The 24,812-nt window shown below is 45.1% G+C and overlaps 1 protein-coding gene across 3 annotated transcripts; it reads right to left on the bottom strand.

Moving 5' to 3' along the window:
• Positions 1 to 24,069, bottom strand: ISL1 (ISL LIM homeobox 1). 3 transcript variants are annotated; one of them, XR_008332707.1, is made up of 7 exons: positions 23,447 to 24,069; positions 22,021 to 22,210; positions 17,144 to 17,403; positions 11,773 to 12,059; positions 8,301 to 8,468; positions 6,365 to 6,486; positions 1,400 to 1,486 (listed from the first exon to the last, which is right to left on the bottom strand). XR_008332707.1 is itself a non-coding variant. In XM_053408216.1 (6 exons), the coding sequence occupies exons 1-6, from the start codon at positions 23,472 to 23,474 to the stop codon at positions 1,370 to 1,372; spliced, it is 1,047 nt and encodes a 348-aa protein (XP_053264191.1). In that variant the 5' UTR covers positions 23,475 to 24,057; the 3' UTR covers positions 1 to 1,369. The 3 variants fall into 3 exon arrangements, 2 of the variants coding, with proteins under 2 accessions (XP_053264191.1, XP_053264190.1); XM_053408216.1 differs by lacking the exon at positions 6,365 to 6,486 and having other exon boundaries at positions 1 to 1,486; positions 11,773 to 12,056; positions 23,447 to 24,057; XM_053408215.1 differs by lacking the exon at positions 6,365 to 6,486 and having other exon boundaries at positions 1 to 1,486; positions 23,447 to 24,052.
• Between the last annotated feature and the right edge of the window lie 743 nt (positions 24,070 to 24,812).

Raw genomic sequence — 24,812 nt, 5'->3', positions numbered from 1 at the left:
TAATAAATAATAAATTACTTTTATAATTTTTGCAATGCGAGAGCAAACAAACAAACAAAAGTATTTCCTCCTCCCCCCTCTTTATTTCCAGAGAAAGAGAAAGAGTGAGAGAGAAAGGGGTGGGGGCAAAAACCCCCAGTCCATTAAAAAAAAAAGCACACATTTTTTTAAAAAAACATAAAAAACCCAAGAACTATACACATCTTTGGGGAAAGGGGAATGTTACTGAACGGACGCCAGTCAAAAACAGAACCCCGAAAGACGATTCGTTTTTTTTTTTTCCTTTTCATTTTTCATGTGTGGCCAAAAAAGAGGTATACCTTGTTGCGAATGAAGGTTTAAATTGGGATAGATAGATATATATTTATATTTATATTTATATATTTTTAAAAACCGACTCCCTCCTTTAAATTAAAAACAAAAACAAAACGAAACAAAAAGAGTCGCTGGAGAGTGGAGACTTCAGGAGAAAAAGGATGGATCTCGATAGAAACCCACCGACCCACCCGGGAAAAGGGAGAAAGAAAGAGGAAGAGGAGGAGGAAGAGGAGAGGCCAAAGCTACAGTACATGCTATTGGAGGGACGACCCAGGCGCTCCAAGACCTTTCTTGGGGGGGGGGAGGAAACAGAGAAATTCCAAACCGCTCGCAGCTCCAACCATCTGAATAGCTCGTTCTGTCGTGGGATGGTTGGGAGGGTGTCCTTCCTTGATCTTGGAAAAGCAATCTATCAGAGCTGCTTTCAAAGATATATATGTGTATGTATATATATATATAATTTTAAATGTTGGTTTTGTTTGTTTTTTTGGCAAGGGGCGAGGCAGGTCTAGGAAGAACACCATTCGAGTTTGGACGGTCACACGAGGCGTTTTCTGGGCGATGTTTGTGTGCAGTCACTCAACGATGCCATTTGGGAATAGTTGGCGGTCCTGGGTCCGTATCCTCTTGCGTTTCACAAACGTCTTTAAAACAAAAAAACCAAAATCCTTCTTGATCTCCCTACAATCCTTCCGTAGGGGTGGACTGTTATTATTATTATTATTATTTTTAAAAAAGAACGAAAGCATTTTCATTTGCTTTGTAAGAGTATTATTCTAGTAAGATCCCAATGATTGTCTTCACAGTGTTGCTACCTTATCATTGCAAAACGAAACAAAAACGAACGAACAAAGACTCCCCAGACAGTTCATGGAGTTTTTCTTTTCTTTAAGGTTCATGAACACGGTTGTGTTTAAATACTTTTCTTCTTCTTTTAATTTTCTAATTTCTCTTTCTCCTTCTCTCCAAGTCCCCAAACGTGATAGCTTTCCCACTCTCTCCAGCAGGGGGCGAAAACATTTGAGGACTTCAGCACCGCAAGGAATGTTCCTCATGCCTCAATAGGACTGGCTACCATGCTGTTAGGTGTATCCGGGAGTTGAGAGGACATGGATGCTACCTCACTTCCGGTGGAATTGGAACCTGGGCCTCCTTCTGAAAAATTAACCTGCAAAACATTTTTTTAAGAGAGAGAAAGAGAGAGAATAAACGGTTTACAAAAAGAAAAGAAAATGCCCATTTCTCTGGCTTTCAAAATATCATTGCATTTCTTGAAGGGCAGAGACCTTCTGGTGTACATTGTGACAGCATTATATACATAAATACTATCACTAACAACAGTAACTCAAATAGTAACATTATTTCATGTTCTACCGATTTTTATAGCAGCCTGCCATTTCTACTTTTTGCAACCACAGTGCGGGAACAGTGAAATAAGACATATTTGCAAGAATTCATGTGAGGATCGACTCTGGTGTCACCCTGATAGTTCATCATTGCCTCGGAGTAGATTTGTGAACATTCCAAATGGAATATTTACCATTTGGGACACTTAGACAATTAGTTCTGAAATTAAAAAATGGATGGAAAATTTAAAGTTGCACAAATCCCACATGAATGAAAAGCAAGGAATTTACCAGTGAGATCTTGGAACAGCTTTGGTTTTTGTAAAATGTTGGGCTACTGGAGCAATTTATAATAAACATCAGCATTTTATATCAGCAAGAGAGAGTTTTAGTGTTCAGTGTACTTTGCCTACAGCAATCATGTAAGGTCAGTATTAAGCTCACCCTCCAACAGAGACTGAGGAAGAACAAAGAACTGAATAGAAGAGTCTTCACCAACCTTCTGGTGCCTTCCAGATGTTGTTGGACTCCATCTCCCATCAGCCCCAGACAGCAAAGTAAACAGTCAGAGGTGATGCTCAACAACAGCTGCAGAGTACCAGGTTAGGACGCATGCAGCACAATCCTATACATGCTTACCGAGAAGTAACCCCATTGACTTCACTCACATTTTCTCCTAACTAAGTGTATACTTAATGGCCACAGCCCTAGCACAGTTCAGATCTGAGGTTGAATTGGAAGTCAGGTTTACTGTTCTTGTTTATCTTTTTTATTCTAGCTACCACTTTTTATCACTATACTACAGAAAACTATTTTATATTAGAGCTCATAATATTCATATGTTTGGAGCACTGAGCAAGCAATCCGATTTGGAGTGAAAAGATCACAGAATTATCATCATTGTTTGCAGTGGCAAAATTTGTATTTTGGTATGTGGGTACTTTAATGGAGGGCCTCTGTTTTCCCCATCCCCAAGAATTTGCAGTGTACAGTTGTATCAGTTCTGTCTGAAATGTTTGCTGCTCAACTTAAATAGATGTTTTCTGGGGCACAAACCCAATAAACAATTCTGCATAAAATTTCCATATGCTTGTATACACAGATAAGTGCAAATTTAGACTAAATTTTAGAGGGAAAGCTGCTAAGCAAAGTCATATCTAAAATATTATATTTCGGTGCAGAATGGAGAAAGCGTCAACAGTTCCTGGTGCAGAAGACCTGTTGACTCAGGTAACCTCAGTCATCCCTTAACAATGAGCCAACAGGGGAGTATTATGATGGCTCAGCTCAGAAGGGAGCCCACACATTAGGCCCAAATACATGTTCTTATCTGCTCTTTCTCTAGGTAAGAGCTGATCAGAGCTCTGGGAGGTTTTTACTCTCTAGCCCTGATTAGATCTTGGAACCATTAAGCAACAGGTCTTCTGCAATTCACAGTTCTCTGGATCAGGGTCAATGAAGACTATTCTAAGGCTGCAATCCTATACATCCTTACCTATGAGTAAGTCCCTTTTGACATGAATAGGGCTGGCTTCTGAGTAAACACAACTAGGTTAGCACTGCTTGGGTATTTTCACCAGAAAATATGGTAAACTAGAAGGCAGCTTTAAACAATTCTAGTGAAATCAACGTGTACCTTTTCTAAATAGCTTTTCCTGAGCCCATTGAAGGAGAGGCAGAATAGAAACATAACATATACATAAAGCAATTGTGGACCTACATATATAAGTGTAGTGTGTGTGTTTTCCTATGTACACCCAGTATACAACCTTTGGGAAGGGAAGCTGCAGCAAATAAATTCAAAGCAAACAGGAACGTTCAATATTAATAATTACACAAAGAAGAGTTAGTGTCAAGTAATGGATAAGGCTGCAATCCTACCTGCTGGTAAGCATCACTGGACATAGCAGAATTTACTTCTGAGTAAACATACCTAACATTGTGGTGCAAGAGGCTTGAGTTGTAAACAAGAAAATCCTAATTCAAATCAGGCCTCAGTCACAAAATTCTCTAAGGGCAGCGGGGGGGATAAGCCAATATTTTTCTGCCTGAGTCCCTCAAAAATAATATGGTGACATACTGACCTACCTCAGAGAGTTGTAAGGATTTCAGATAAATGTTTTGGTCACACTTATATATAAATGCTATTACAAGCATCACATGATTTCCCCCCCCCCCAGGAAAAGTTACTTTCCGAGTGAAAATTGTAGCACATGAAGCCACCCTCCAAGCAGCCAGTGATGAAATGTTCTGCAGTTGGGTACAAGTTCCCAGCTGCAAAACACCACTTCTGAAAGACTCAGATTTGAAAATAAATAAATAAATAAATAAATAAATAAATAAATAAATAAATAAATAAATGCTGCCCATCTGACTGGGTTGCCGCAGCCAAACAAAATTGTAAAAATTTGTTCTATGATTTTAAAGAGGCACGCAAATTGGAAATGCCATTAAAATCAATGGACTGGAGCCTCACTTTTTGCCCCATGGTCTTCCATGCCCAGAACGGGCTTTCCATGAAGAAGAAGGCCCTTCCCTTCATAAAGCAAAAAGTAAGGATCCCAGTCAATGTAAATTCTTCCAGTTCAATGCCCTGATCCAAACTGAAATTGAATCTCCTTGATGCCCATAGAATTTAGTGCTAAGAAATACAGGAACAAAAGGAAAGTGCCTTAGAATGAGTCAAACCATTGGTCCATCAAGTTCAGTGCTGTCTACATTGAACCTCTGATGAACCACTGCCAATCAGACATAGGACATTCCTAGCCCTATCTGGAGGTGCCAGGAACCTTCTGCAAAGCAGATGTTCCACCACTGAACTATGGCCTTAAATGCTTGAGCACTACAGATAATTGTAGGGATTGCAACCCCTATTTTCCAAGGAATAAGCCCCATTAGATTCTATAGGGCTTACTTCCAAGAAAATGTGCATACTAATTTAAATCCAAGTAACCCTCATCTGTGGAGTGGGGCCTAGTTGGGTTCCTAATGATAAAACTGCTATCTTCTTTTGGTTAAGATTTTCCACATTGGCTGGAGTCCAAACCCGTTAAATTCAATATGAGTTCTTCCATAGATTTTCATCCTAGATGCGGGCTAATTCTTCCCAGTGTGCTGCTGATTATTTAAGGTGTGTTGCAGTGGATTTCTACTTTGCACCCCAGTGGTAAACACATGGTTTAGAAGTAAATCCTATTGAACTCAACGGAATTTATTTCTGCACAGTGTCCAGACTCAAGAGTCCTCTGCTTGTGCATGCTCCACTAATCACACAGGGCTCCTGTGAGAATGGGCTTCCCTATACACTGAAGTGAATGAGGAGGCTCTTTGCACATGGATAGACGTCCTCTCTGCTCAGTGAAACTGGAATATTATTATGGATGGAACTAATCCTTTCCCTGTGAGTAATCACTGAATCTGAGAAAAAGAATGAACAAGAAGCATGGCTTTCAATGGGGTACTATGTACAAGTATTCCTTTTGTCCCATTTTCACCTCTGGTTTAAACACTACAAAAGCCTGCTTATGAGAATTACAGTTTCAAATTGCTTTCTATTCTCTTAAAAACAGACTGCAATCTACCTCCTATCAAACTTCAGCAAGCCAACACCCCGCAGTGGGAATTAAGAAGAATTGATGGTTTCTATCGAGTGTGAGGATCAGGGCCAGCCTAATACATTTTCATCTTCCAAGCAGCTGCACCATGCAATCCAAAAGGAATGTCCCACAATCCCTTGCAACACTGCAGCTGCTCACATTCTGAGAGTCATGTCCCAGAATCCTCTGCAGCACTGTAAGGGATTCTGGGTGTGTGTGGGGGGGTCACCTCTCTGATCACAGACCGCTTGCTTAGCACCCCTAATAATGTTGCTACTCCAAGCAATTGCTTGTGTAGCCTAGTTAGGTGTTTCTGTCTGTAAAGCTCAATATTGGTAATAATAAGATTTTAGACTCTGTATTGAGGCCCTGCATGGGGACATAAAATGCCTCCAGACTTCATTTCAGTTCCTTTAGCAGATGCCTGATAAAAATCATTCCAAATGCAATTTTCTCTCCACCCTACGCTTTTACCCATCTTTGTCATACTGACGTAATTTTTTTTTCACACCGTATCATGTCCTAGAATCTTCCATTGTATCTCCCTAGACTCATTTCCTCCCACAAAGTCTACCCATCTCCTCTATTGTTAAAAGCTGCACTGAATGGTTTAAAGCAGGATAATTCTGCCTGAGTACCAGGCAACACCCAGAACAAAGCAGGAAAAGAAAAGAGCCCCTAAATCAGAATTAAGTAGCCCATCCAAGCTGGCATGGTCACAGCACACTGATCACTATTGGGTTTAATCTATTTTTACCACCATTTGTATTTTCTCTTTCAAGAACAAGAAAGTCTGGAGATCTCTAAAGGCATTTACTCAGAAGTAAACTTCCCCAATTTCAGTGATACTCAGGCTGGACTATTACCAAATGAGTTATGGCATAAATTGTGACGCAAGGATTCTTAGTGGAATTGTTTTGGGCATTGTTCTAGAAGAGTTAAAGCTGTCGTTTTTTTAAAAAAAGAAGGACTTTGCAACATATATTTTCGAAAACAAATATTTAAACTGTTATATTTTTGGGAGACACTTTGTGCACCCAATCATTAGATGTTCTATCATCGGTACTACGAAGTTTAATCACTGAAAAACCATTCATAACATACCTTATTATTTTTAAGATCTGGTTTTAACACACTTAGGCCAGGAAATTGAGTTAAGGTTGAACTTCTGTCCTTAAATCACCTGGTTGGGCTTAAGTATTGCAGATGATATGGTCCCATATGAGCTGCCAAATGATGTAGGCATAAGGAAGTGAGTTAAGAACAGAATTGATTGGTAAATTCCTGTTGGCTTTTTGGTGAAAGCCAGCCCATTAATACTATGCAACTGTTGCACGTTATTATATAACCACATTTTTTAAAATCATGAAAACAAGACAAAAGCATCTATCGACCCATGGAAGTTCAGAAATATATGCTAGCCATGGCATGTAAAAAGAAAAAGAAAATGCAGACAATTGGGCTAAAATATACATTTGCACAAACTGTGCTAAAGGCTAATATTACAATATGCAAAAGTAATTTATGTAAATAGGAAATGTGCATTTCACAGGAAAAAACAGGGGCTAACCTTTGTAATATTTTATAGAAGTGTACATATTTAGAAAGGCGTGTTCATTTTAAACACTGCTACCCTCCAGACAATACTTCAAATAACTTTTTAGATTTATTAGACTCTCACCACCATATTTCAGCCCCACTGTACAACCCAGTAGAAGCAACACACCCACTACCAGGATCCTATTCACTCAGTTTAGTCTAATTGTTAGGATGATAATAATAATAATAATTTGGTGACAACTTGCAGATGCTGGTTTAAATGCCAATAAACTTAAGCATTTTAAGGATCTTGGGCATAAGCTTGGCGTTTGACATTGTGGTTAAATGGCTGAATTTGGTTATGGGAAACCCAGGCCATAAAGGAAGCCTAGCTGGTCATAAAGGTCAAAAGCGGGAGAGAGGGAGGCTTCCCTGTGCCTTCTCACTCTATCGCAGACTAAAACTTAGATGAATATTGGAAAGCACTTTGTGTACTGTGGAAAAGAAGTTGCAAACCACCACACAGCTAGACTGCTTAAATGCCACTGGCATCAGTGGAATACAAGTCTGCTAACTGTGAGTAGGATGGCAGCTAAGGTTTATAAAGCCCTCTGGAAAACCTATTAAAATTACTAGGAGCCTTTAGGACAAATTCATCCTATGATTTCTCACTAAACAACAACACAAGTCCTGCAAATATGGCTGTGAATAAAGTACTGCTTTTTTGAAGGGACGGAAAGCATACTTCCATTTTTATTTTTTAGATAATGTGTGCTTCTGTCACAGGATAGGCCATCTTAAAATAGGCATTTCATCCATTGTTCATGCGTGACAGAAGGGAGGAAGCCTCTTTGCAGGGATGCCTGCAACCTGCTTTGAAATGAGTTAATGCTAAGGGGACAATTTCCCTCCCAAATAATTGGGTATACCTCACTTGCAGTATCAAAAACTTCTTTTACCTTGATTTTTTTTTATTGTCCAATATAGCTACCGCTGCTAATACCACTGCTTCTGATAATAGCCAGCCAGATCATCAATATGTATGCTTCTTAGCAAATGTCCACAGAGCAAGCAGCTCTGCGCTTAAAGATAACTGTGAGGCTAGCACAAATCTCCGTCTGTGGCTCCCTCCTGACTCCTTCCAGCACATGGGTACACGTCTAGGGGCTTCAAATAGGGGTAATCTATGGGCACTGCTATCTCATACAAACCCTCAAGCTGCAACCCGAACCCCACTTACCCGGGAGTAAACCCAGACTGAATCCAGCAGGATTTAACTCCAGAGTAGACGTGGTTTTAGGGTTTGCAGCCTAAAAGCATCGAAGTGGAAGGATCTCTGGTGGGGACGTGAGCTGACCTCCAGGTATTTTAAACTTTGGGGCTGGGAGGGAAAGGGGGGGCGCGGGGGTACAAAAACTTTGCAGGAATAATCTAGAGGAGCGTCGCGCTTGCCTCTGCGCGCACAGTGGCCCATTCATCACAGCCGGGAACTGACACTTACGAGTTGCTGAAAAGCCGGTTGATCTATGTCACTCTGCAAGGCGAAGTCGCTGAGGACTTTCCAGGGCGGCTGGTAACTCTGCACCTCCACCGGGTTCGCCTGCAAGCCCCCGTCGTGTCTCTCCGGGCTGGCCGCCACCATGGGAGTGCCCGTCATCCCTTGGATGTTCTGTAAACAAGGCAGGCAGAGGCGGTGAGGGGCCGCGCCGCACAAACCGCGATTGTCTCGCGGCGCAGAGAGTCAATAAACTCCTTCTCGGGCTTATCAAACGCTCGACTCTATTGACTTTGTTAATCTGCCCTTCGCGGAATTTCGTGTGTTATTATTCTTAAAAACAAAACAAAAAAACACACCACCCACACCTCTCTTTGCTGAGTCGATTAGGCAAAGTAAATTAGGATCCGTTTCCAGTCCTGATCAAGGTCTATATATATATCTGTGTGTGTGTGTGTGTGTGTGTGTGTGTGTACCTCCCGCACGCAGGGGAAACATGTCTATTTCCAAGTAGGAAAGGTGCATACTAGGACTCCATGTTAGGTTGCTTCTCTCTCAGGCAGTAAAGCCCAGTAATCTTAGTGGGGTTTTTGAGTCAAGACATTTTGGATTGTCCTTGTTATCTTGAAGGTTTCCAATGAGGAAGAGGCGGGTAACTCCATGGGAACGCCACAGAGGAGGACAGGAGGCGAACAACCCCGGACAAATAGCACGCTCCCCCAACTGCTAATTACATTACTGGTACCCCACCTCCAACGACTTATTCCACATCTATTTATTGATAGATGAATAACACACTTCTTCCCCCGATTGCTTAAGCGCTAGAATTCACGTCCAGAGCGCAAAAGCTGGAGATCCGAGCACGAGATAGGAGCCCTAGACTAGAGCATGGGACAACTCTAGAGCCAGCAGCTTGACGGCTTTCAGGATCACAGTGTGGGTGGGAATACATACACACCACTCATATTTACCCAGGGGTAAGTCTCGCTGACTGAAAGGGGAGTTACTTACACACACGCCTGCGTCGAAGCCTGCCTTAACGCGTGAGAAAATGCCACCGAGGGTTACTCAGGTCCCTTTGAGCGCCATGGAGCTTACTCCCAGGTAAGTGGGGTTAGGACTGAACCCTTTTCTGCGAATAGTTAGTAGTGGTGATACCACGGGTATTTTCCTCGTGGTTAAGGGAAGTAACTCCTGTAGGTTGACAAAAGTCAAGCCGAGTTGCTCTACAACGCCGCAGATTTCAACCGGACCTCATTTCGGAGTAAGCCCCATGATCCGGAGTTGGCATTTTCCTTCAAGTAAACATCATGCCGAGGCACTATTGATCCTCTAAGTTTAGGTGCGACTGCAATCTTACACCGGGATCCCTAGGCCAGCTGAGCAGAAGAATTGGGAGTGAAGCCGATTCCGTTCCATTCCCTTCCTAAAGACGCAACCGGTTTAGGTCCCAGTCCAGCCATTTCACAGAACTGCAGCCTCTTGAGAAAGTTCGGGAGATTCGCCTCACTTTTCGCCCCGGCATCGACAAGACATTGAAATGGTCTTCGAGTGAGATTGAACTTTCCAGGAAAACGTGATCCGGAACGAGGATCATTTCCAAGGATCCCTGCTTATTTAGCTTTGACTGGGCTCACCCTTTCCTGGCTAACCACCACTATACTTTGTGGCAACGAATCGGGTGGGGAGAAATAAACTCTGCAGGTATTCTAAAGGCTTTGTGTCCAAAATAACTTCCTAAGTCGGAGCAACTTAAAACACTTCAAACTGGGGTTTATTACATTCCACCGCGGTAATACGCAACGCTTTAAACTTCCACTTAAGCAGATAAGCAGTCTTAACAAACATTAATAGCTGTTCCTTTAAGCAACACAACAATGGCCTCGGCATCATCAAGGCCTAAAAGGCAACGGATGGGGTGAGAGCGGTTGTTTTGGAATATCTGCTCCCTCGTCATTCTCATCTGCCGAAACTCTGTTGTGCCGCTAGTGCTAAAGTTCGATCTCATTGGATTTTAAAAACCAGACCTTAAGTCTGTTTCCTCGCAAGTAATTCTCGTTCCTCCCAGCTAGACTTCATCCTAGATCCACTTACCTAGGAGTAAACCCTACTGAATGCCGTAAGACTTGCTTCCGAGTAGACATGTATTGGGCAGTGTTGTGAGCATGCATAGGATTGGAGCCTTACGTGAGTATCTGGCTGAAATCCGGTAGTTGGGAAGGACACAACTGCCTAGGCAACTAGCAGCAGAATTTTCTTTCTTACGAGTAAACCATGTATAGGATTGGTCCGCCCGACTTTCAGGTCTAGAACCAAAAAGTGTGGCAACAAAATAGGTCAATCCTACACACAGTTACCCGGAGTATGGCTGTAATATTAACCTTAATGTTAATATTAAGAGTAAGCCAAACTGAATTCAACAGGGGTTCCTTCTAAGTAGTCATAGTTAGGATTACGCTGTAAGCCTCAGGGGGTTCCAGTTGGACCTACTCCCGAGGAAGCTTTAATTCCATCGAGTGCACCACTATGGCGTTTTGACATGCACACACTTACTAGGTAATAATTGAACGTAGGAGGGATTTACTTTCGAGTAAATATACGTAGGAGTTCACTGCGAAGTTCTATTGAATTCAATTGGCCTTCATCGCATTTTTCTTTGAAATCTGCTTGCCAGAACTCGACAATAACTAGGTAGGACTATAGAAGCCCACTCTATTGATTTCAGTACACCTATTCGAATCGTCTTACATCCGGCAAGTCAGTTGAGAGCCTTTTTAAAAAGGGATCTATCCCGTCCCTCCTCCGACCTTTACCCACCACCCCCACATTGCTGTTATGTATCTTAGACCACAAGAATGTAGGAATTACCCACAGACTGATATCTGTCTCTGTAACAGCCCCAGCGTCTTCAGTAGAACTACTCTAGAGTAAGGCAGTTTGTAAAGTCATTGTAACATGTACTTAAAAAAATTAAAACGGGGGTGCTGTGGAATATCGAGATGTTGTTGTGGGATTTCTCCCTACAATTGGACCATTTATTTGGCAACAAAAAGTAAATAAATGCGCACAATCAAGAGTTCACGGGCCAGTTCCCTAAACCCAGCAAGGAGCAAGCTATTGAAGCCCTGCCCCAATAAAACCCAGATCCCTTTCTAGAAGCGTGCTACTTCCACAGGCCAGCATTCAACAGGTGAAGCGTCCCCTTATCTCTCTGTTCGATTGCTGTGAAAGGCACAGAAGAATGGGGACCTTCTGTTTTTCTGCTGGCTACAGGGAGCCCCGCTAATTGGCGTTCTTGACAGACACACTCATTGGACAGTAATACACACATGCGCACGAACCTATTCCCCCCCCCCAAGCAAATCAAAAGCATCAAGGCAAGAGAACAGCCAAGGCACGCCCACTAACCAAGAAAGTTTTTCCTTCGGGAACTGGCGCCCCCTAGAGGCCAGGAGGAAAGACCGCGGCAGCCACTCACCGTCTTGTCGTTGGGCTGCTGCTGCTGGAGCTGCTTCATCATAATGCTCCTCTTTTTGTCCTTGCAGCGCTTGTTTTGAAACCACACCCGGATGACCCTGGGGCTGAGCCCCGTCATTTCCACCAGCTGCTCCTTCATGAGGGCGTCGGGCCTGGGGTTGGCGGCGTAGCAGGTCCGCAAGGTGTGGAGCTGCTTCTCGTTGAGGACGGTCCGGACGCGGGTGGTCTTCTCCGGCTGCTTATGGACGTGTGGCCTCAGAGCCGGTTGCCTGGCAGAGATAGGTTCTGCTGTGGGGGGTGGGTGGGGGAAGGAAAAAGAAGAAGGAACAGGAATCCCGTAAGTGGCGGGGGAGGGCGAGAAGACGCTGACACGCAACTTCCTGGGGGGCCAACCCCGCAGGGATCATCACTACCTGGACGCCCATCCATCCATCCACCTTTCTTCAGGAACCAACGCTATTGCAAACAATGGGAATCGGGGACACCTCTCTGTCAAGCCCCTCCACTTTTTATGGATCCCCTTAATCCTCCACATTCTCACAAGCGCCTCTCTTGTTTTCCCCATTGTCTCGATTGGAAGCTCCTCGCGGACAGGGGACTGTCAGCGGAGGAGCTGCTGTCCAAGGTACTCTATATGGCGCTCTCTAATGAGCGGCGACGATTGGGACCCTCAAGCCTTCGGATCTCGGAGGTGAGGGAGCAATACTCATTCTATTTTGTTGACTGGAGGAAATCGCCAGTCGTCCAGTTTCGGTGGGACGTCTTGCCGGCCCACCTCACAGGGAACACCTGCGCAACCCGGTAGTTTCTCTCCCCGTCCACCCCGCGTTCCCCATACTGCTTCCAAGGGTCTTTCCTCAGCGCGCAAAGGATGGCTGAGCTGTCAAACGTGCACGGGGAAAGGAAATTCAGCTGGGGAAAAAAATCAGTGGCGTCGATTTTTCCACTTCAATATATTTTTGGATTGTGGAAGGAAGCAGATAGTCATATAATCTGGGGGCGCCATTTCACAATTCTCGAGGAAGAATCACCAGGGCTTTGGAAGGAGCGCGGAGGCGGCTACCACCAAGACCTCCCTCCCTCCCTCTCTGGCGCCACTCACTAGAATCTTAAAGCTCAAACGGATCAATTGGCCACCTAGTCCCTCACCTACCCTGAACCATCTGCCACTTCCGGGTTAATGGATACAACAATGCAAGCCACAGCAAACAACCCAATTGCCTCCGTCGAAAACTCTCCCCCAGGTCCTGTTTATCTATTGCTATTAGCACCTCCTGGATTCTCCTCCTGTCCCATGCACCATTACACAGACTTTCTTTCTACAGCTCCGGACTTTCAACGCCTCCCCCCCCCCCAATTTAGTTGCATAAAAGCCTGCTTTTAATAGCCCGATTCTAGGCATGTTTAGGTGGAAGGAAGGAAACCTCCCTATAGCCAATGGGGCTTGCTTATCCAGATCTAAATGAACACAAAACTGCAGCCTAAAATGTGAAACGGTGGGGTTTTATATCGAATTTTAAAATGAGAACTAATAAACATGTGTGTACTAATAAGCAGTGACGGGGAAAGTGAGTTAGCTGAATTATATAGTTTTAAAGTGGGTGAGTTTGTGAACGCTGTCAAAAGAACACACCGCTAGAAAATCCAGAGCAAAATAAATGTTCCAACAGTTTCTCCTTTAAAAAATGCAACTGACACTCTTAAGGCTGCAATGCTATGAACAGAGATTGAACATCACTGAAGACAGTCAAACTTTCTTCCAAGTAAACAGCCAAAGAGGTTGCTCTATAAAACACACTCTCATTGGAAGGAAGGTTGCAGTGCCATTCATTGGTGAATGGAGTTTACTCTCAGGTAAGTACACAGTAGATTGCAACCTGAGCTACTTCCTTTGCAGAAAAGTCCAAGTAAATGTGTTGAGAAAAATGTACTCTAATGCAGCATTCTGAAGTTTGCTTTCTTGGAAGCAGGTGCCACTGAAATTAGTAGAACTTCCTTCTGAACATATATATGTTGAAATAATTTCTACATCCCCCATCTCTTTTTTTGCCTCAATATCAGACAACACATATAAAAAGACACAATTCAAAATACAAAAAATGCAACCATGTATCAAACAAAATACTTGAGCTAATATTTTTAGAATGAATTCTTTGGGATTGTATCTAGAAATGCAGAGTTATTGGGGAGGGCAGAGATAATCTGATGGTTTCATTGTGCTCCACATTTTTGACTTGCTTTTTTCATAACACTTTCTCCCCTTTCAAATTAGTCACTGTTTTGTATTTGGTATAGCAAGGAAGACTCTACAAGAAGTGCGATTTCAGATTTGGAGGCACACAAGACATCAACTTGTTAAACCCTTACTGCTCATTCTCATCTATTACTTGGAAGGAAATGTTTTTGAAATCTAGTTAAGACTATGGGACTTGCTTCCAAGTAAAGTGCAACAATGGACTCTGAATTAGGAGTCCAACGATGATGCTTAAACCTCTTATTAAAAACCAAGGAAAGACTACCCTGGATTAAGTTACTAAAGACTGGCACTGTAAATAGTGTTCTTGCTGTCCCCACTCCCATGATAGGGCAGAAGGGAGAGAAGAGCAGAAAGACTTAAAAGTTACAAGCTCTTGACTGGGAATTCTCCAAGCCTGTCTTGTTTTGTTTGCCCTGATAGGGTGGAAAAACAAATAAGGCCCATTCCCAGAAGCCTAGACAGGGCAGGCAGCAAAGAAGTGGTCCTGCAATGTTTCAAGTCAAAAGTAATCCTAATGAAAAAGTAAAGCCAGCTCATGGGTTGACACTAAAGTTTTCGGCTTGAAATTCTCACCCAAACCACAGAAAGCTTCAGGAGGAGAAGGCCGAATCCCTTAGAAGGCCAATTACTGAAGATTAGCTTGTTGACAGTTTTAAATTACAGCTTGAAGTGGTGCCTGTAGTTATTAGTCTCTCTTTTTGGAAGCTGGCTCCCCCTCCACACTGCATAACCACCACCCCCCATCCCATGTTTCATTCAGAATACGCCTTGCTGGGAAGAGCCTAAACTCATTGAATAGCATTGCCTCATCTGGATAGGGGGACGCATTGCTGCCTCTCTGCTCTCCCCTGCCCTATTTTTTTTTATTATTTCCTGTTTCCCACATTAATTATCTTGCTTTCCATATTTTCTCAAGACATTTCTAATGGGGCAGCAGGATCATAAGCATCTTTACTTAGAATAAAGACCTAAGTGCAACAAAAGGACACAACATCTGAATCAATTGTGCCCTCTGTAAAAGTTCCTTGCAATGCAAGGTACATTGCTGTTATCTTCTCTTTCCCCCCCACCTCTGCTGTTGTGATCTTTGTGTACTTCTCTGTCTGCTCCTTCCTCTTGCTTTGGAAAGATAGATTGCTGTCATTACCCAGCGCACATACCTGACAGTGAAAGCTACGTACACAACATATACATAAATATTTCTTATTTATATCAAGCCACCAGGAGACTGAAAGTATATTACTTCTTTGGCAATTCAGTCATAGTAGAGCATACTACTCTGCCTGCCCTCTGTACTGTGGCAGACTTCATATCTTTTTCAGATCAAAGGAGAGGAGGAATTATCTCCCATAAAACAACATGGTCCCATACACCAGCTTACTTCCGCTGATTATAACAAAGTTTGCTCTCCAATAAGTGAGCATAGGAGGACGGCCTAACAATATAATCCCAAGCATGTTTACTTAGAAGTAAAAAACAAACAAATACCCCACACAGTTTAATGGTACTAAAGGAGCAATCCTATACACAAGAAACTGGCATAAAGCCAGCCAGTGTGAATTGAGCTAGGATAAAATACACCAGATCCAAACTTCATTCAGGAGTGGGGCTAATGCTGACTGAGATGGCCTAAAACAGGCAGAGGGAAAACAATAAAGTATGGGTGAAACCACCCTTTCTGCTGGTTTAATTTACACCAGGCTGCCAGGTCATGTGACTGAGCTTGATGGGTATAGGATCCATTCTAAATACCCTTTTTCTGGTCCCACCCCCCTCTGGAATGCCCCCTTTTCAGGCCTTACACTGGCACAGCTGGGGAACCCCTGGATCCTAACCCCACCCATCTCAGAGGGTCCCACTATAGGATTGTTCCCTAAAGATGCAACCCTATGCACACTTCAAGTGTGTAGTATTGCAGCCTAACGGTGCCAAACATGTCTGCTCAGAAGTCAATCCTATGGAATTCAGTGGGACTTAGTTCAGGATAGAAATGCAGAGGATTGCTCTATGCATTTCAAGGAAGGGGTTTAGGGCAAGAGCCTTGATTGGATTCACTCATCTGCTTTTGCTCTTGACAACACTCATGTCTAGGACCTAAATACACAAGCTCCATTGATATCAATGGAAGTTCCTACTAAGATTGCATTCCTATGCATATTTACTTGGAAATCTGTTCCATTAAAATTATGGAACCCTTTTGAATGAACATGGATAAATCTGAGCTGCATGCCAAGGTTTAGGGATCAGGGTGCAAAGTTGTTTTACCAATGGATGTTTGCAAGAGTAGAGTTTTGGGGGTATGTCAACGGAGATTCTAAGCAAGTGAGTTTCACTGAAACCCTTTGGACCATGCGAGTTAATGGCTGCAATCAAGGGGAAGTTAAAGATGTGAGAAGCTGCAATCCTAAGCGCGCCTACTAGAGAAAAAAGTAAGCAAACCCTGAGCAAACATTCTTAGGATCCTGGCAGGAAGTCTCATTGCGCTACCGGGAGTTTACTTCCGACAAGCTTGCTACCGATTTGGGCATCACCTCCCAGCAAAGTTAAGCAAACTCCGTTCCTTTTATTTCAACGAAGGGCTCATTTCTGTTGCTGAGCTGCGCTTGGTGGAGATAGTCAGGAAGAGTGCAATCCTTTACACGTCTGCTCAGAAGTAAGTTCTCCCCCGAGTTCAATGGGGCTTACCCCTAGGTAAGTGGGTGTAAGATACCCCGTAAGCGGCATCCTCTTATATGTTTACTCGGGAGTAAAGTGTTCAGAGGTCTGCAGATTTTGAGCATGTGTGTGTGTGTGTGGTTCTGCTTCTTAGTGTCATTTTGCCATCGGAAGCACGGGGATCTCGTGAGCCTTTTCTCCAAAACTCTCTCACCTCTGCAAAAAAACAAAACTAACCTCTGCGAAGCTGGTATCAAAATGAATACGGGGCTGGGCACATCTAGGAGGTATTATTAGCCACTGATGGCCGGGAACCGCGGGTGGGGAGGCAACGGCAGAAGAGCTTGGAGTGGGAGAGAAAACACATATATGGAACAAAGGCCCGGAGGGACCCTCCCTCCCTTGCCCTCCCCCTCCCCTGCCCTCCCCGAAGTCTCTGGGAGGGGGGACCAGGAAGTACCTGCCATCTGCAGCGGCCTGGCGGGGTGCAAGGGGCTGAGGGGGTCCCCAGCTCCGAGGCTGGCCCTTTCCACTACGTCGTGGTCCGCCCGGCAGAAGAGGCCGTCCTCCCGCAGCGCGAACTCGTCCCCGGGGATGAGCTGCCGGCTGCAGGCCACGCAGCGGAAGCACTCGATGTGGTACACTTTGGAGCGGGCGCGCATCACGAAGTCGTTCTTGCTGAAGCCGATGTTGCACTTGGCGCACTTGATGCCGTATAGCCTGAGCCCAGGCCCCGTCGAGGAAAGGGGTGGTGCGGGGGGGGGATTGGGGATAAAAGGGGGGGGGAGAAAAGAAAAGAATACGGAGGTGGGGTGAGGAAGGAAGAGAAAGAGAGAGAGAAAGAGAGAAAGATTTCACTCCGGCCGCCCCGTCGAATCAAGCCAGTCATTCTTTCATTCATTCACGTTCCAGCCTCCCACGTTAGACAGCAAGCCCAGCACGCCTTCCAGGTCGCCCGGTCTACCTCTGGCAAACCAGAAGCTCGCGAAAATAGAAATCGGAGCGAATTCGGTTCCTACCGACTTCCCAATCCTAGTGGCTTCTGAAATTGTACCGTGTACGCGCTCGGACCTTGCAGCAGCGAAGGGGAAGTGTTTTAAAAAATAAATAACCGTACATGCATTTGGGTGTTGATTGGTTTATTATTATTATTATTATTATTGGAAGGGTGGGGCTTTTTCTGTTTGTTTTCTTTCGCGGTCTCTTTTGGAGGGGGAGGGGAGAAAATCTGCCCTATGCACAGAATGGAAGAAACGAGGGTGGCTGAAACTTCACAGCAACCTTTAAAAACCAGGTTAGAAAAGGGGAAAGTCTAATTAGAACAGCAAGATGTGGGGGGTCAATGAGCAACGGGGGCTGCAATCCCGCGAGTTCGCCCCGTGGAGTGCAACGGTGCTTACTTCCGAGTAAACGCCTCCAGCATTGGAGTCACTTTTTATATATATACTTCTGAGATAAATAATAATGCAACCCATCCCGGTCCTGGACAGGGTGACTTTGGAGAAAATCCCACTGACTCCCTTCCTTTTAAAAGATTGCAGTTTTTAAAAAGCCGCTTCTGTGTCTCGTCACATCAAAAACAAAACCAAATATTCCCAAAGAGAAAATGGCAGCTTACCCTTTTATACAATGAAAAGAGGAGGAATCGTGACGCTTAGGGAAACTTATTCCGGGAGCGTCCACTTTTATTGGGAGTTTATTGGGGGCTAAAATGCAATGCTGGAACCAACCCTGCCCTCCAAAAACCGCTCATCAAAAAGGAAGGAAAAAGGCTAAACTCGACTCTTAAAATATAAACACTCAAATACAAAACTCAGGAGTAAAACAGTAGATCTGGAGTCAGTGAATCGCGGCCACCAATATCCTAAGCCCACTGGCAATGCTCAGAGGAAAAACCTTCGGCCTGCCTTTGCTTCCGCACCTTTACGCTCCCGGCTCTGCCTGTTTACTTGGGTGTAAGTCAAGTTCAAGGGGACACTCTCCCAGATCGCTACTAGGCACTGCAAAGGCTTTTCCCAGAGACGAAATTTCCCCGGGAAGGAACAGGCGCGTGGCCGCGAATAAACCCGCAGCTCTAAATGGTTTTATTTGGACCGCTTGAGCAGCTGTTTTTCCCGCCCCTTCCCCATATAACCGCCCCCCCCAATAATCTTAGCTGCCAGCAACTCCTGGTGGTCTTTGAAAGAGCCCCCTTGAAATCAGTGAGAAATTGCTTCAGAATAGTAAGTTTCCCAAAGTAAGACTGGGGCAGAGCGAGCCTATCTATGCACGTCTACCCAGAAGCAAGTCCAATCGAGTTCAGTGGGACTTACTTCCGGGGAAATGTGTGCAGGGTTGCAGCCTAAGGGCGACGTCCGCCTTCTGTTCCAGAATCACCAACAACAAATCAACAGAACTCTCAGTAGCGCTGAAAAGCTCCCGCAGACCACGAATAGGAGGTCGCTTTTCTGTAGAATTCAGAGTTTATAAAGACAGAGTCTTCGGCTAGGCTTTGATATGGCTTCACATTGGACCCATATGTACACATACAGATAATCTACATATGTTGTTGATGTGTAAGTCCCTCCTCTTAAAAGAAGAATACAGTGGCGGCGGCGCGGAAATAGGAGGAAAATGCTTAGTTTTAAAAGCTCAACTCTACCCTGATTCCATAATTCTACCCGCTTCTCTATTAGTATCTCAATCTCAGGCTAAAGAATCAAAGCCCGCCCCCCCAACTCGCTTCTGCCCCAGCTAGACAAGGACACGAAGGGCCAACTCAGGCGCCAGTCGGGAAAGCGTTCCTTTTGAGCCAAGGCAAGTAAATCCTGTTTGAAAGACGGCGAGCAGCAAAAGGCTGAGATCCCTTAGCATACGGGCTTGCATGAAAGGAAGCCCTGATGCCCATCAATGGGATTTGCTTTCCAAGTCACTCTATCTAAAGTTGCCATCCTAAACACATGTTCTGGGGAACTAAAGCCCCGGTGTCGAGACAATGGCGGTTACTTCTGAGTAACGCAGTGGTTTACAGTCGGGGTGCAGGGATCACCGCGTGAACAAATAATATATAATATAAATTCTTATTATTAGTATTATGTATTAGTATCATGGTGGTCCTAGCGTTCCCCCCCCTCTCTCTCTATATATATAGAGAGGGGGGGGGAGGGAGCATGGGATCAGAGGGATCTTTCACCATGCTTTCACTTCCGAGCACCTGATTCTCGGGGAGCTGGGAAACAGGTTTGCCAAGGGATCCCTCCTCTAGACCGAAGCCAGCTGAACAGCCGGGTCTGCTGGACAAAGGCGAACTCAAAGCAGCAAGAAACTCGCTCTCGCCTCGTTGCCAGACTTTCCCGGGAGTGGAGCGGGGGAGGGCTCTCAGGATTGCAGCCGGGCAACTCTGTCTCCTCAGCCAGGAAGCCCCACGGATTTCAGGAGGACTGGCCTCCGACTAGGAAGCCGCACTTTGAGAACCGCGGAGGGCTTCACAAGGATCCTTCTGGCTGAGTGAAAAGAGACTGCCCAAGAAATTGCTGCTGCTGCTGCTGCGTTCGCCTAAAGCCGCGCGTAAACTTCTCTTGCCATTTCCTTGCCAAGGGACCTTACGCAGGAGAATTTCCAGGTGGATCCTCTCCCCCCTTACCCCTTCACCCGGGCTTAGGGTTGCCCAACCTTTGCCCTCTCTGCAAAGATCAAATGCAGCAAAAAGGACAGAGTAGCATAGCGCCGTCTAAGTCAGACTCCCTAAAAAAAAAGCTGTTCAAAAAAGGAGCCCCTCCCCTTTGCTCCCCCCCTCTTTAAAAAGAAATAAAGGTTCCCTTATAATGTCAGCAATGGCCAATTGTACCCCCACACACACACACGTGTGTGTGTGTGTGTGTGTGTGTGTGTGTGTGTGTAATCAGCTCTCAGATTTTCATGCTAGGTAGGAAGCCGCTCCATTATCTAAATGTACCGATTGTTCGCCCACAGATGAGGGGCAATTAGATCTCCTCTGTCCAATTCATCAAGGCAGATAAGATAAGGAAAGAGAGTCAGTCCGAGCGCGCCCAAAGGGTTAATATTTTAAAAGATTAAATGTCATGTTTAGGGTTTGTTTTTGTTTTTGTAAAGCCCCCCAGTCGAAGAAACCGCCCTGCATTCAGGAAACAGAAGGGGACTATTAATTATTATTACCACTAATAATCATCATCACATTTGTTTACCATGCTTTAAGGAGCCATGGGCTGGCGTGATAGGAGGAGGAGGAATGTCCTGTTTTAACTGAGCCCGTGTTGCTATTTTCCTGTTGTAACATAGTTTTTTTAAATATATATATATATAAATGTAAATTTAAATCTATATGTAAATCGTACACGCAGTCATGCAGCTGGGAAGCAAGCAGGCCTGAACGCCACCACTTAATTTCAATTATACTGATATTAGTTAGAGTTGAATGGAGGAAGCGTTGGGGGCGCTTAGTTTAGAGAAAGGCAGTTTGAGCCACCGTAAATGGCAACATATTGTCGCTGCCGCTCCCCTCCCCCGCAAAAAATTTTTTAAAAAATTACACACATTACCACATTTCCAACAATCAAGAAGGTACTCGCACCTAGATCTCACACGCATCTTCTCAGAAGTAACTACCACTAATTTCAACAGCCCTTACCGCCGAGGGGCACCCAGCTTCTAAGATCTTTACCTGGAGGTCAGATCGGCGGATTACTGAGAAATTTTGCAAGTAATTCGCCAGTATGGATCTGAAAAGTCCCACGACCCTGTATACCTTTCCTTAAAAGCACGTCTATCTGATGAGGAAACCCGTTTTTCAAATTACTTTAGATTTGCACCCTCGCAGACTATTTATTTTACACATTTGCTCACAAGTGTCAGCCCAAACTTACTTAGGAAAAAAAGAGAGAGTTGAAATTGTATTTTTTTTTTTTCTGGAGGGGGAGAAGAATTTACCTCTCAACTGTATGTACTCAGTGATAAGACGCAATTCTCTCTTTTTTCCCCCAGTGAGCTTGCACTACAATCCTAGTTAATTTCCCACTGAACTCAGTAGGGCTTGACACTCGATAGGAAGGGAACTAGGCGCTTGTACACACGCCTAAATAATCTAACCCCTGGACGCATTTTCTTGGCACTAATAGGAAAAAACACACACTTACCTCCAGGTAAGCGTGTTTAGGAGATCGCAGTTTCATTTCTTTTAAACGGGGAAGAGGAATTTAAAGAATTGGGGGGTTTTGTTTTGTTTTTGCTTTTACTCTCCCAAACCTTACACAGATAGAAAATAAACAAGGCTCAACTGGAACAGTCTCTAACTGCAACGCGACCGAAGGGGCGGAGGAGAGGAAAAGGCAAACTCCGTACCTGATATAGTCTCTCTTACAGTAGGTCTTCCCATCCCTAACAAAGCACGTACAAGTCTCGTCCAAATATTGGTTGCATTCTGCGCACTTCAAGCAGGCCGCGTGCCATTCCAAATCCGGGGAAACTCGCAGAATATACTGATCGTGGATTTGATTGCCGCAACCGACGCATAGGGAAATCAGCCGTTTTTCTGAAAGGCAAATAATAAAAGACATGATTGACTGACCGTTTGCTCTCCTACGGCGATAAACACACTTTATTAGTGTCGATCACCCGCGTAGGGCTGCTACTCTTTGGGAGCGCGTTGCTGCTGCTGCTGCTGCTGCTGTTGTTGTTGTGGCGTTATATGGGGGGGGGAGGAAGAGAATGATCGCAGAGAGTGTGAGAAAGATAGAGAGTGTGTAGCATTTTAGGATGGTAATTGGAGTGTGTGCCATCAAAGGCTTCCCTCATTTAGAGAGGAGGCGGAACGCACATTCAAATGAAGGCTGGCAGAATTCTAGAACGCGCACATTTTACGCACCTTCCAACGCAATCAAAACATTCCCTTTTGACAATTTGTTCTTTTGGAGGGTGGTGGTGGTGGTGGAATGAAGGCATGTGTGTGGTGTTATTAATTTTGTACCTCCAGATTCTGAATAAGAGAAAAAGAGGGAAGCTGGTGGACTGGGAAACAGAACACGCCGGTGACGCTTTCTCTCTCTCTCTCTGCTCTTAGGAGTTTGATGCAACCGGCAGGCTTTGGTTTGTCAGTTCCATTCCTTTTGTCAATTTCAATCCCTCTTTCGCTAAAAGGTTTGTTCACTTCTGTAGGGCGGGGGTCCTAAAGGCCGACCTGGAGCGCTGGATGCTTACCTCCATCGGAAGCATTATTTGCTGGGGAGGGAACCCCGCCGAGCTAAGAAACCCATTCCTTTCCAAAGCAGCGCGCTTATTTAAAGGGTAGCAACCCACACTTCCCATGCTTTAAATCATCTGCTACGGGAGTATGAATGGATCCAGTTGCACTCCTGGCCCCCAGCCCCGCCGCCGCCGCACCCCCCCTCTGCGATTCCTCAATACATTTAAAGGAAATCCAATCCTATTGTTTGGGGGTTTGTTTTTTATTTTAAGGGAAACCGACTTCCAGCAAATGTGTCCAGGATTTTAGCACCGGAGCGGTCGCCCTGAACGGGAGTCATCTACCGCTGCCTCTGACGCCCAACCCCCGTCCATGTCAGCTACCCCCCCCACCCTCCTTTTCCACACTCTCGCCTCTTCCTTCACGACTTTTAAGCCAGAGGCTCTTCTCCCAAGCCACCGAGCTCGCTCCGGAGGCTCCGACGCCCCACCAGGCGAAGCGACAGCCCGCCAGAGGCTGCGTCCTCCACCGCTCCCGCTTGCCATATGACCACTGCTCAAGAATAACGAATAACGTCTTCCTTACTTTTCGGTGGGTCTCCCATATCTCCCATATCTGTAAGAGGGTATAATGTCCACAGTGAAATGGTGCACGGTTGCGATGGAGCTTCCCAGAGGTAAAAAAACAAAACACAAACACACAGGGAAAAAACAAAACAAAAAGGAGACAAGCTGTGCCTTCTTGGAAAGCGGGAGATGCTGTCAAATGGAAAGGAAGAGAGAGGCTGCTTGATCAGTCGCTCTGAGGATCAGTCCAAGGAGCTGGGATCAAATTGGTTCCTTTATTACTAGGGTGATGTTGATGAGGAGCCTTTTAAAAGAAAAAAAGTCGGGGTCGGGGAGCGAGAGACAGAGATAGAAGGGAAAAGAGCGAGAGAGCAGAAAACGCTTCGCGCACCCGCACAGGCCAGCTCCGGATCGGGAAGCGAGTGGCAGAGGCGCTGCAGTGTGCGGGACTCAGCGCGCAGCGGCCGCCAGCCTCTTCCTTATCTCTTACTCAAACTTCTCTGCTCCAACTCAGCTCCATCGCCATTGGTCGACGTAGGCCTCGGGGACGTCAAACCAGCTCGCCTCTGATTGGACGCAGGGAACACAGAAGCAGCTGTTCTGATTATCATATTTCAGTGGCTGCTGTAGCCTTTGCTGAGAGGAGAGGGAGGGGGGTGCTTGGAGAAAACCCGGGCAGAGCCAGAATTTTTTTTATTTTTTATTTTTTAAAAAGCTGGACTTGGAGAGAGAATCAGAGGCAACTTTTACACTCCTCATTTGATTTCCTCCCCCCCCCCCCTTATAACTCTCCCTTTGCATCTTCGGTTCCACACTCCTCTTCTTTTGGTACCCTAAGGCAGGCAGCTGTCTTTCAGCGCTCTCTGGTTTTAGTGATTTTTAACCTCCCTTTTTTAAAAGAAAGAAAGAGGAAGAACTGAAACGTTGATTTCTCTTAACTATTCCCCCCGCCCCCACGGAAAAAGGAAATTGATCAGGAGCGCGGTCAAATATTGGGGGTGTGGGGGGGGAGGAGGGACGGATTAAAAGCCATGCAAATCTGTGTTATGCCGCCAAAAGGGGGGCAATAAAGGCTTAGCTGCTGATAGATTTCGCAAGCTGTACTTTTTTTTTTTAATTATTCTCTCAGACGGGGAATCGAAGCGCCAGCGAGGCTTCTGTTGATGGAGGCGTTGACCTCGGGTAGGAGCTGTCTATAAAGGCTTCCACATTCCCTCCCCCCACTCGAAAAGAATTGTTTGTGTCCCCTCTTCTCCCGCTCTATCCCCCGACAAATTCGTGACATATATTCTCGGAGAACTATTGACTGCAAAGCGCTTGCAGGACTTTAGCAATAGAGGGCCACTGCGATCTTAGAGCTTCGGTTACCTGGGAGTAAGCCACAC

The sequence above is a fragment of the Podarcis raffonei genome, chromosome 11 (genome assembly GCF_027172205.1).
Source record: "Podarcis raffonei isolate rPodRaf1 chromosome 11, rPodRaf1.pri, whole genome shotgun sequence".
Classification (NCBI taxonomy): domain Eukaryota; kingdom Metazoa; phylum Chordata; class Lepidosauria; order Squamata; family Lacertidae; genus Podarcis; species Podarcis raffonei.
This window is presented reverse-complemented; position numbering and strand designations above follow the sequence as displayed.

Excerpts from the sequence above, each read along its gene's own strand:
- ISL1 (XM_053408215.1), bottom strand. The coding sequence starts at position 23,474 with ATGGGAGATATGGGAGACCCACCGAAAA. Across the intron at positions 12,060-17,143 it reads CAGGCCGCTGCAGATGGCAG|CAGAACCTATCTCTGCCAGG; the intron begins GTACTTCCTGGT and ends CACCCCCCACAG. Across the intron at positions 1,487-8,300 it reads AACCGGCTTTTCAGCAACTC|GTTAATTTTTCAGAAGGAGG; the intron begins GTAAGTGTCAGT and ends AATGTTTTGCAG.